This window comes from Gavialis gangeticus, unplaced genomic scaffold (assembly GCF_001723915.1).
Source record: "Gavialis gangeticus isolate Ggan-Ray unplaced genomic scaffold, GavGan_comp1, whole genome shotgun sequence".
NCBI lineage: Eukaryota > Metazoa > Chordata > Crocodylia > Gavialidae > Gavialis > Gavialis gangeticus.
This window is the reverse complement of record NW_017729002.1, coordinates 23,379,009-23,390,443: the sequence shown is the minus strand read 5'-3', so window position 1 is coordinate 23,390,443 and position 11,435 is coordinate 23,379,009. Positions and strand designations below refer to the sequence as shown.

At 50.6% G+C, this 11,435-nt stretch overlaps 1 protein-coding gene across 3 annotated transcripts in view; it reads left to right on the top strand.

The window, feature by feature from the left end:
- The first annotated feature begins 184 nt into the window (after positions 1-184).
- Positions 185-11,435, top strand: part of VRK3 (vaccinia related kinase 3) — a 20,041-nt gene continuing 8,790 nt past the window's right edge. The window contains exons 1-9 of one of the 3 annotated variants that reach the window (XM_019507669.1): positions 185-840; positions 1,255-1,401; positions 2,314-2,366; positions 4,939-5,005; positions 5,792-5,876; positions 6,680-6,779; positions 7,398-7,490; positions 7,736-7,810; positions 7,920-8,052. In XM_019507669.1, the coding sequence (XP_019363214.1) occupies positions 663-840; positions 1,255-1,401; positions 2,314-2,366; positions 4,939-5,005; positions 5,792-5,876; positions 6,680-6,779; positions 7,398-7,490; positions 7,736-7,810; positions 7,920-8,052 (931 nt within the window). In that variant the 5' untranslated portion in view covers positions 185-662. The remainder of the gene's footprint in view (positions 841-1,254; positions 1,402-2,313; positions 2,367-4,938; positions 5,006-5,791; positions 5,877-6,679; positions 6,780-7,397; positions 7,491-7,735; positions 7,811-7,919; positions 8,053-11,435) is intronic. The other 2 variants (XM_019507667.1, XM_019507668.1) reach the window with 2 other exon arrangements.

Genomic DNA, 11,435 nt, shown 5'->3' with positions numbered 1-11,435 from the left:
CCCCTTTCTCCCACTGGAGAACAGGCAACCATCCCTACCCCACCCCTAGTCCTGTCACAGCTGCAGCTCTGGCTTCTCCTGCCCTGACCAAATGTCTGGGATTTTGCTGTACTGCAGGGGTAGGAGCAAGGGGAGGGTGATGGAGGCAGCAGGGAGCACCATATGGGTCTGCCCGCACCACTGCAGCTGCAGGCAGGCATGTCTGTGCTCCCTGCTGCCTCCGATCGCACTCCCCCTGCTCCTACCCCTGGAGCACAGCAAAATCCTGGACATTTGGGTAGATCTAAACAACCCACCCGGACAGAGATCAGAGGGCTCAAAAAGAGGATATGTCCAGGAAAATCTGGATGTATGGTAACCCTAGAGTGTACCAAATTGTTGGTTTTCAGACACACTTGTAGAGGAGAAGGGAAATACAGTTTCAACTGGGGACTTTGGGGCATTAGGCAGTTGCCATGGAGAAGTCAATTGTCTCTTCTGTGCTTGAAGTTCTCAGTCTATACAGTGGGAATAGCCTCATTTGTTGACTTTACCAGAGTGAATCATGAAACTACAGTAACTGTAAAGGGCTTGAGGGCCATGGATGAAAAATGCTAGTAACAAAGTAATATGATTTTCATCACTGGGATAATCTGGACTGTATTGTGAGGGCCCATTTCTTTATGCACTGTTTTCTCTTTACAGCCTTGATGCAGGAGGAGCCATCGCTGCCAGTGACATCTCCTATGAAAACGAAAGTAGAATGGGTGTCACCCAAGAAAATCCCAGCTTTTACTGCAGCCAGACAGGAGACTCGGAGCCCCAAGGCCGTGTCCCCGGGGACCACAGTGGCATCCAAGGGTGAGAATCAGGGTACTACTCAGCTCTGTTGTGCTTGGGGTGGGAGAAGACGACAGGAATATCATTGCTATTATTTGGTGCTGGGGCACTGCAGAAATGGTTTACTTGTGTTTTGGCTGTCTGTGTGCCTGTCTTCCCTATTGTTCCTTTTTTTCCCTCACCTCCTGGCTGAGGTAGAGGGCTGTGGCTGAACTGTAAGAGAAGTCTATCCTCTGCTGGGTGGAAAGTAGCTGAAATCCAGGGCTTTATCAAGGGAGCGGGGTAAAGTCCCTGGGAATGGGAGACGAGCCACTGTAGATTGCTCAGAGTAACTCTGGATTTGAATCCGGGCTGCATTTTGCTTGAGAGTGGATATGGTGCATCTTTTTGTATTGTCTCTTGCTATTTGATCTTTTTTGTGTCTCCTCATTGAAGCAAAGCTCAGTCCTCGATCTCCACGGCGCATCAGGAATGCCCTGGTAGCTCCTCTTCCAGAGGGGGAGATCCTGACAGACCAGAACAACAAACAGTGGAAACTTGTGAAGCTTCTGAGCCAGGGCAACTGGGGGCTGATATATGAAGGTGCTGTGTGGCCTTGTACTATGGCAAGGGGGTGAAAGTTCAGGCTGGTGGGGAAGAGTGGATACATTGCTGTATGAAAACTGGAGTCTCATGGTAATACTTCCCAGTTGCAGGCAGGACCAGTCATAGGCATAGTGGCAACTTAGACAAATGAAGGACATAGTCATCCTTCCCCCATCTCACTCCCGATTCTGTAGTCTTGCCCTGTTTAGGCAGCCCAGACTGCCCCTTTCTTTCCCTACCAGAACCCTTGTCTCTGGTTGCTCTGACATGTGAAAAGTGAACGACAGAGGCTGACCTCATAAATACAAGTTTAAGATCTTATGTTTCGACCAAAACACACTTGGAGAATTCTAAAGGTACATTTACATAAATATCAACGTGGCATCATTGTCCAAATGGGTTTCCCTGTTCCTACCAGTGCTTGAATTTGGGAGTCTACACTTCCTTTATATATGTTAATCTGGCTGCTTACCTCAAAGTTCCTGTCTCTAGAAAAAGGCAACATGCACTATGAGCTGCTTTGTCACTGGCTTGCTGTCCTGTACGCTTTTTCCCTCCTTTCTGTGGGGATGACTCCTCCTGTTTGCATACTGTGTTCAAAGAAGAAACTGCCCTGCTGATGTGGCCATGCCTAGATGCTAGTGTGCTTAGAGCTTTTACAAGACTTGGACAGGAAAAAGAAAAAGGTCTTATGCCTTGGAAGCAAGGTGGGAATTGTCACATAGCTACTTGCAAAGGAGTCTTCACAGATAGTGTTTTCACAGCCCTGAAGTGAAAGAGGCAGAGAATAATGAAATAGGAGTCAAATTGCATCTTGGTATATTTAGTAATGCTAGTTTCTGGGCTACCAGCATTGCAAATACCTGTGTCTCATGCTCCCATAACCTTGTTGATTCCATCCCTTCGCAGCACAGTCAGCATCTGGAGCCTGTCCTCAAAAGCAAAGATACTCTCTCAAACTTGTGAGTCCTGATCTGTGTTCATAAGGCTTAGTGTTCTGTTTGTGTGGGGCCCTGTGGTCTGACTGGCTGGTATCCTGCCAGAAGCCATGGCAGACGGTTGTAGAATGCTTTAACGCACAAGTTCAGACCAGGAAATCATAGTGATGCCCTTTGGCCTTTAAACTGTGAGATATAATGGGGCAGCAACTAGCATTGCTGCAGGTAGCGCTTATTTAAAGAAATGACTGGACTTCCTCCTTTAGGCTGAAAAGCCCACTACAGTTCCCTAGGAGTATTTTACTTGGTTTTGAATAGAAGCTCGGCCTCCTTGCATCTGTTTTCCTTGCATTTTTATGAGTATTTAAAGAAAAGCTGTTCCAGAGCGGCTGCTGTTTAGACTCACTAGCCGCATATTTACTGTCAGTTATCCCTCTGCAGTCCTGTTGATTCCAGGATGGTAAATGAGGTAACACATGTTATTGAGTTGTTACAAGAGTAACAGTTTTTTCCATGTAAAAAACTGGAAAGGCTGGAATCCTGGCACTTGCTCCAGAGCTGTTGAGCACCCACAAATCCTGCTGAAGTCCAATGGAAGCTGAAGATGTTCAGAATCCCTGAAAATCAGGCTCTTGGTTGTGCTCAGTGTGGAAAATTACTTTAGACCCCAGCACTAAGAGATTCTCCATCTCTTCCTCTGCAGCTCCAGAGTGAGCTTATAAGTCAAATGCTAATTAATCTAGCCTTGTAGCCCTGTGCCAGCATCCCGGCATCTGCCAATCCAGCCAGGGTCTTCAGAATTCTCCTCATTCCCAGTAATAACTACTCTACAGCTGGAATGTAGCTGACAGCATTGCTGACAATTCACGAGCCACAGTAATATCCAGCTTGCCATCTCATATCTGCCTTGGCTCTGGAAACTAATGGTTTTCAGAAATTTGTCTTTGATAGCAGCAGCAGTGATGATTAGCATGCACAGGGAGTTAGGTGTTTTAAGATAGGCCTTCTTTTGCAGTAACGTGAACCAATTTATTCTCCCTTTTGTGTCAGGGAAACAACCATCTGGGAGAGGGAGGGCATTGGTGGGGAGTCTTGTCCAGTACAGGGTAAATACCACAAAGCTGGGCAGAACTAATTAGTTTCCAAGAAGCCTTAATCATGCCTGTAACACACACATGCCCTCCCCCACTGCTCCCCGCATACCTAGCTTCTCCATTCAGCAGTTCTGCCATAGCACCATTCATTCAGCAACCATCTAACCCAGTGTTCTCAACCTTACAGATCAGAATGTTTTTAACACTATGGATTCCTACTGGATTCCTCTGGGTTTGTCTTGTGAATCATATTTGCATATCTATCAGTGCTAACATTGCAAGGTACCCTGTGGCACCCCTGAAAGGATCTCAAAGCACCCCAGGGGTCTGCAGTACTCTGATTGATTGAGAACCACTGATCTAAGCCCTCACACAGTAGCTATCACTCCCCATTATTTCTACCTATGAGCCAAGCCCCCTATCCTATCCCTTAGAGAGGAGTATGGGATATGATGGGAGTAAAGGCCAGTGGATGTATAGACACACAGGTATGAACTGGTGCTAAGGGTTTAGAATCAGGACAGGTTCTTCACATCCCACTAGCCAAAATGTTCCTAGCAGAAAGGCACTAAAGTCTAGACAGGCTTTGCAGTTTGATATTCAACATTGTCTGCTGGCTGATTTACAGCATTGCTGGCTGCATGGGTGTGGGGCTCATGATATCAAGCAGGGCCAGCAGATCTAGAATGGCCACCACCTTCTATCATGTGACATCGTAAACTAGCTAAGCTAGCTTGTGTTCTGCTTCTGAATGAGCATCTGGGTATCTTGGGGCAGTGAGAAAAGGGAACTACCAAACGCAGGTGGGGACAGATCCCCAGTGGTATATAAAGATGGGTCCTGAGAGCTCAGGGTCCGCACCCAGCAGTTGAGCTGGAACCTCTGTTGGGTGGGAAGTGCTATAAGAGGCTTCCATGCTGGATTGGCTATTTCCTGACAGGCTGGAATACAGCTGGGAGCTGCCTGTTTTGGGCTACTGTGCAATTCCTGGTTGGAACTTCCCTGTTATAAGCTACAGTCATACTCATGCAGTAGCTGAATGGGCTGGTGAATTTAACTCCTTTCATCAGCCCAGAATAGCCAAAGAGAGTTCATAGAATAAGCAGTTCAATAATCTATTGGTGTGACAGCTTTTACTCCAAAAGTAACTGCAGGTCTCTCAGTTCTGGGGCACTTGCTAACCTGCAGAGTGTTCAGATCAGTAGCACTTAGAACCCTCTGTCCTGAGACCTCTGTTCTGGGGCTAGCTGAACTGTCCAGATCCTGGGAGGTGGTGTCGTTCAGTAGACCTTGGACAGAGAATCCAGAGACCCTGTGTCTGTTTCCACCTCAGCTACTGAGCTGCTGGGTGACCTTAGGCAGGTCACTCCATTTCCATAAAATAGGGATTTTAATCCTCACCCACTTAGTGAAAAGCCTTGAGATGAGCAGGCAAGAATTGCCAGAGATGACAGTACATGGTGATGTACTGAAATTTCACCTCTTTCTCCTCCCCCTCCCAGGATGCCAAAAATGGGAAGATCTACAATGAGCAGAACTTCTTACAGCGAGCTGCCAAGAAAGCTACAGGTCAGTTCTCCCTGGAGGAGGAGGTGTGGATTATTTTCTGGAAGGCTGAGCCCCGAATCCCTGGGTCATCCCTGCAGAGCAGCCAGGGGACTCTCTTATAAGGCCACTTGGGGGCATCAGTTTGTTAATCAGTCTGTGCTGAAAGGCATCCAGTGCTGATCAGTGTGTAAAGTGTTCCCTGTCCCAGAAGCAGGAAAGGACAAGGTCCACGGGCCCTCCTGGGCAGTACCTGTGCAGTAACCTCCTGGTACTTGGCCCTGGTGTGTGCAGTAGGACCTCCGCTGTCCATGACTTTTGCGTTGGTTTCAGTGGCAGATGTCTACCCTGCACCCTGGCCTGTCGGGTGGTGGATGCACGGTCTCTAGGGTGCATCAACCCCAGGTTGCTGAGAGTCCCATTCCTGAACTGTTCTTTCAGACCGAGCTGTGCAGAGCCTGCTATCTGGCACTCACCCCCTGTCCAAGCACCTGAGGTAAACCTGCTGCTGTGGGAAGAGCTTGACATCTTTTTCTTCCCTGGCCAAAACTTAGCATCTCTGTAGCTATTTGTCTGTCCCCACTTATCTGTCAGTGATTCCCTCTAGAGCTCTGTTTACCTGACACCCAGCTGTCTGCTTAACTGTTGCTTATGGGTGAACTTTGTATCTGGCCTGCCAGGTGTAGAAAGGGTCTGTGAGAAAAGGGCAGTTCCTGCCTGTAGGGCTGGGTGGGTGCTTTTCCAATTGTAAAGTGCCTCAGCCAGCAACACAGCAAAGCCACAACTCTGACTGTTGTGTCTCCCTCCTAGTGGATAAGTGGAAGAAGATGCATTTGGTGCCTTTGCTGGGAATTCCAAACTGCATTGGCTTTGGACTTCATGCAAGTAGCTACAGGTGAGGCAGGTCCATGACTGCAGACAGGCATGGCTAGGGGTTCCTGCATGTCAAGAACTATTGCCCTCTCCATCTCCTAGGATCTGTTTTCTCTCATCCCACTTCAGGCTCTGCCTGTGACCTCCCCTCTGTAATACCTTCCTTTTCCGGCTATCTTCCCACCAGCTTCTAACCCTGTAGTATATGCAGTGGTGATAGCTATAAACCCCACCTCTACCATCACTCCTCCATTTAGTCTTTCCAAAACACTGCAGGTGAAAAACTTCTTTTCCTCCTGCTGCTTCAGCTTCATGTCTTCTGCATCAATTTTCTACTCAGCCCCTTCCTGACCTGCCTGGGTGCTTTTGTTTCCTCCTGCCTTTCCTTTTTCCTTGCCCCCTCTCCTTCCACTGCTGCCTTTGCAATACCCATTACTTTTTGGAATAGTTTTCCGTTTTCTCTTCATATGGTCACAACTTTCTTCCTTTTTCCAGTGATCCTTTTTTCTTGCTGTATCTTCACTCCTCTCCTGGTGGGGTGTCTTCTGTCTTGGACTGTAAGCTTTTCACAGCAGGGAAAACATCTTGATTCAAAGACTCTGTCAGTAATAAGGGAGAGGGATTGCTGAAGCTTCAGCACTATGTGATGTGGTTTGCATTTTTCTCCCTTCATTTTTGAAGGAAATTTTTGTCTTTGTTAAACAAGAGGTGAAGGGAGACTAGTCTACATGGAGGTTTGGGCAATGGTGGCGTGAGGACCTTGAAAACCATCCTTGAGGGGTGTTGCTGAACACCTGAGTTGATTAATTCTTTCTCCTGTCACAGGTTTCTGGTGTTCCCAGATTTAGGGCGAACCCTTCAGTCCATCCTTGACGATGGCACAGACCTGACAGAGAAAGCAGTTTTCCAGGTTGCAGTGCGGCTGGTACGTGCAGGTCCAGCCTTTTCTGGGGTAGGGTTGTGAAGAGGATGCTGCTTCTCACACAGGCTGGGCTTGGGAGCAGTGCACTTGCACTGCAGATGCTGAGTCTGCTGCTGCTTTAGGCATAGGATGAGAGAACAGGAAGCCAAGTCACATCCAGCTATTCATGTTTAAAAGTAGAGAAGAGCCAAATGAAATTGCACAAACCTGCCAGAATACATTTTTCAGGGTCTGAAGTAGTAGCGCGCACAGCATTTGAAGTCAGTAGAAACTGCTTTTGCTCTGTAACTTAGCAAACTAGGGCCCAGTGGACTGAGCTGGGCTCCAGTCTCTGATCTCTGTGTTAGATTGTGCTGGAGGTGGTAGTTACAAACTCCTGGGTGTATCTGTGTTCACCCTCAAGGATGCTGGAAGTTGGGGAGTGAATGGAAGCCCCTGAATTTCTCAGGTTTGTCCCTCAACACCTGAATAGCAGAGGCTGAGAAGGGCTGCACCTAGTGAGCCCTCTTCTCAGTCTGCCAGGTTTTGAGTACCCAGGGAAAATTGCCCTGGAGGCCCGTAATAGAGTTAACCAAGGTGCCAAAATGCTTTGCCTGGCTCTGATGTCCTGTCTGCTTGTAGCTAGACTGCCTGGAGTACATCCATGAGAATGAGTATGTGCATGGAGACCTCGCTGCTGAGAACATCTTTGTGAACCCAGTGGACCTCACACAGGTGGGGAATGAGAACAGCAGGGGCAGAGAGACCCACATGTGAGCAGAGGCTGTGGGAGGGCTCCTGGGAGTGGAGGTGGAGCTCTGTCACTGTGCCCACAGGGAGGGGATGCTAATTGCTGGGACTCGCATGCAATGGGAGCAGAGCCCACATCCTGTGGAGCTGCTGCTTACAGAAACCAAGGATCTTTGTAGGCCAGGAAAGGGTCCTGATGCCTTGGGTTACCTTAAGTCTGTTTAGATAAGAAACCAGAGGGGAAAAGAGCATGGGATGCCCTGGAGGTCTCTCTGATTCCCACTGGAGATCTCCCTGAAGAAGGGGTAAGAGGATGGAGAGCTCTTTGGCTTTCCCAGATCAACAGTGCTCCTCCCTTCTTACCTCTTGCTGGGGTCCCTCCACAAGCCATTAAGCTTTGTCACTGTCTCTCAGGTCACTCTGGCAGGCTACTGCTTCGCTTTCCGATACTGCCCGGAGGGAAAGCACGTTGCTCACCGTGAAGGCAGCAGGACTCCTCATGAGGGCACCATCGAGTTCATCAGCCTGGATAGCCACAAAGGAGTCGGTGAGACCATACAGCCCCAACATCAGACAGCAAAGTCCAGGAGGAAAGACCTCTGCTGTGCCAGCCCTGCTGGCTTGTGGCTTCCTCTACTTGAGCTTGTTTCCCTTTTCCTGATGCTCATCTAGGGAGTGTCCTTCCCAGCCAGCCAACCTACTGCTCCCTCCTGCCATGCAGCTCCACCAAGTGACTTGGGCAGGAGGCATGAGGATGTTTCCGGTCTACGTGAAACCCATCCAGGGTAGGGAGTAGAAATCCAGGAACAGGGTGTGCTGGTGAATAGGAATGCATACCAGAGCCTTCCTGGGGTCCCTTCCCAAAGTGGGTTAGACCTGGGAAAGGGCCTAGCTCCAGTATCTGGCCTGGGCACTTTCCTTCCATACACTCACTGGTGCCTCACCCAATCTACTGCTAAAAGGCCCAGATGATGGGGGTAGGGCTGTGTGAAACAGCTGTGTCTTGTTTCAGTTTCGGAGGAACAGTGGTTCATTTCAGTGTTTCGGACCATTGTCCCATTTCAAATCAACCGAATCTGTTTCAGAGTTTCGACACTGTTTCGGCGTTTCGGCCATAGGCTATAATGAGGCATCACTAAAATGCCTATTACTTTGTCATTCCTTGCCTGATTCAGATGAAAATTGCAGGGATGTTAGCCCCTTCTGAGGGCATGAACCTTGCCAAGTTTCAAGGAGATAGGTGCAGGGGAGGTTGTGAAACTGCGCCTCAAACTGTTCAAAACAAAACTAGTATGACTTGCTGGCAGCATGCTGTCATCCCCTCAGCCCTCCCAGTGGGAGTGGACCCCTGGATTGGCGTGCTGGGTTTTTCCAGACGTCACTGGGTTCTTTTCAGCACTCAGCGTGGGCTGCGCCAGGCAGACTCGGGTGCTGGCACTGGCCCCCACTGGCAGCAGCAGCATTCTGTCATCCGCATGCTCTGCAGCTGATGAATGCAGAGCTTTTATTAAAAAACAACCAAAAAAAAAAAAAGCCCTGTATTCACCGGCTCTGGCAGCAGTGATTGGGGCCTCTGAGGGCTTGTGGTAGAGCCCCCCACAAAGTGGATCTGCACACCGGGTTTCAGCAGGCTGCCGCTGAAGGCTGGAGTCAGTGGCAGCACCACAGTCATCCCAGTGCTCAGCACGGCCTGCACCAACCAGCTGCTGCTGGCCCCAGCCTGCCGTGGCAGCCTGCTGAAACCCCACACGCAGATCAGGGACCCGTGCCTGCTGGGAAAACAATCAGAGAAGTGTGGAGGAAGCAATCAGCTGAGGAATTGAACCAGGAGCTAGATGTCAATATCAGAGCAGTCCTTCCCCCCCTCTTTCCCCTCCCTCTTCTTAGTTTTTGTTTCAGCCTGGCTCTGACACTCGTATTCTCCTAAACATTTCCGAAACGTTTCGGAGCCTTCCATTTTGATTTGAATTTGGTGTTGTGGGTGCCAAAACAGCTCAAAACACCTCCAAAATGAAATGGCTACCAAAATTTCACATAGCCCTAGATGGGGGCTTCTGTTGTTTCCCAGCAGAGCTCACTGACTAAATGTCACCATTCCCCAGGCCATCACATCTGAAGGTATTGACACTCCTCATAAATATTAGCAGACTGCAGCCTAGGGAGCCTGGTTTACTTACCTGTTTTACAGATAGGGACACGAGTACAGAGATGTGTAGAGACTCTTGCAAGGTTGCAAATGGGTCAGCGGCTGAGCTAGGGGATGAACCCAGGAGTCCTAATGGTAATCAGTAGGCAATACTCCTTCATTAGGAAATGGTTTCCAGCTATACAGCTTTCTGGGGCTTGGTATCATGCTGCCCCCTTGTGGGCAGGAGGGAGGGGCATTGTGCCATGCATCTTTACTAAGGCTGTGCAAAACAGCAGCATTTTGTTTTGACTTCTGTTTTGCTGTTTCAAAGTGACAGTGTTTTGTTTCATTTTGTTTTGAAGCACCATTCTGTTTTGTTTAGTCAAAAATGTTTCCCTGTTTCAATGCGTTTCAACGTTTCGCACTTAGGCTATAATGAGGAATCATGAAAATGCCTATAACTTTGTCATTTCTTGCCTGATTTGGATGAAAATTGCAGGGATGGAAGCCCCTTCTGAGGGCATGACACCTGCCAAGTTTCAAGGAGGTGCAGGGATTTCTGGAAAACTGCACCTCAAACTGCTAAAAGCAAAACTGGTGTCCCTTGCTGGCAGCAGCAGCCTCCTGTCATCCTGCGCACAGATCTGGGGGCCTGCGCCCCCAGGAGGGCTGTGGCATTGTGCCGGACTTCTCTCAGGGGTGCAGAACCCCAGATCTCTGCTTGGGATGACAGGAGGCTGCTGCTGCTGGCCCCAGGCAGCAGCACCAGCCTCCTGTCATCCCATGTGGTGATCTGGAGGCCTGCACCCCTGGGTACGGCCCATGCCCAGTGCCAGGAAGACTGGTGCTGCCGCTGGCCCCAGGCAGCAGTGTCAGCTTCCTGTCATCCCGCGTGTAGATCCAGGGGCCCAGCAGTGCTGGGAGGGCAGGTTGAACTCCACGGGGCTGGCAGAGCCACTTGAAGTGCAGCCCTGTGTCTGCCCGCCTCCTGCTGCCAGGCTGCACTTTGAGCAGCTCCGCCAGCCCCATGGAGCTCAGCCCAGCAGCAGGAGATCCAGTGGTGGAGCTACTTGGAGCACAGCCCTGGTGAGCACAGCCCAGTGGCTGGAGGCTCCGCAGGCCCACAGAGCTGAGCCTGGTGGCGGGAGGCAAGAGAGAGCCACTGGCTAGGGCTGCGCTCAGAGCCAGGGCTGCACTCCAAGCGGCTCTGCCACTGACTCTCCCTCCACCTCCCGCCACCAAGTTGAGCTCCATGGGGCTGGTGGAGCTGCTTGGAGCACAGCCCTGGCGAGCACAGCCCCGCAGCAGGAGGCTGCACAGCCCCATGGAGCTGAGCGTGGTGGTGAGAGGTGGTGGAGGGTCAGTGGTGGAGTCGCTTGGAGTGCAGCCCTGGCTCCGATTGCAGCCATGGCCAGTGGCTCTCCCCTGCCTCCCACTGCCAGGCTCAACTCAGTGGGCTTGCAGAGCCTCCAGCTACTGGGCTGTGCTTGCCAGGGCTGCGCTTGGAGCCAGGGCTGTGCTCCAAGCGGCTCTGCCTGCCCCATGGAGCTCAGCCTGGCAGTGGGAGGCGGCAGGAGAGCCAGTGGTGGAGCTGCTTGGAACACAGTCCTGGTGAGCACAGCCTGGAGGTGGGAGGCTCTGCAGCTCCACAGAGCTGAGCCTGGCAGCAGGAGGCAGGGGAGAGCCACTGGCCAGGACTGTAATCAGAGCCAGGGCTGTGCTCCAAGCAGCTCTGCCACTGGTTCTCCTGCTGCTAGGCTGAGCTCCATGGAGCTGGTGGAGCTGCTTGTAGCGCAGTCCTG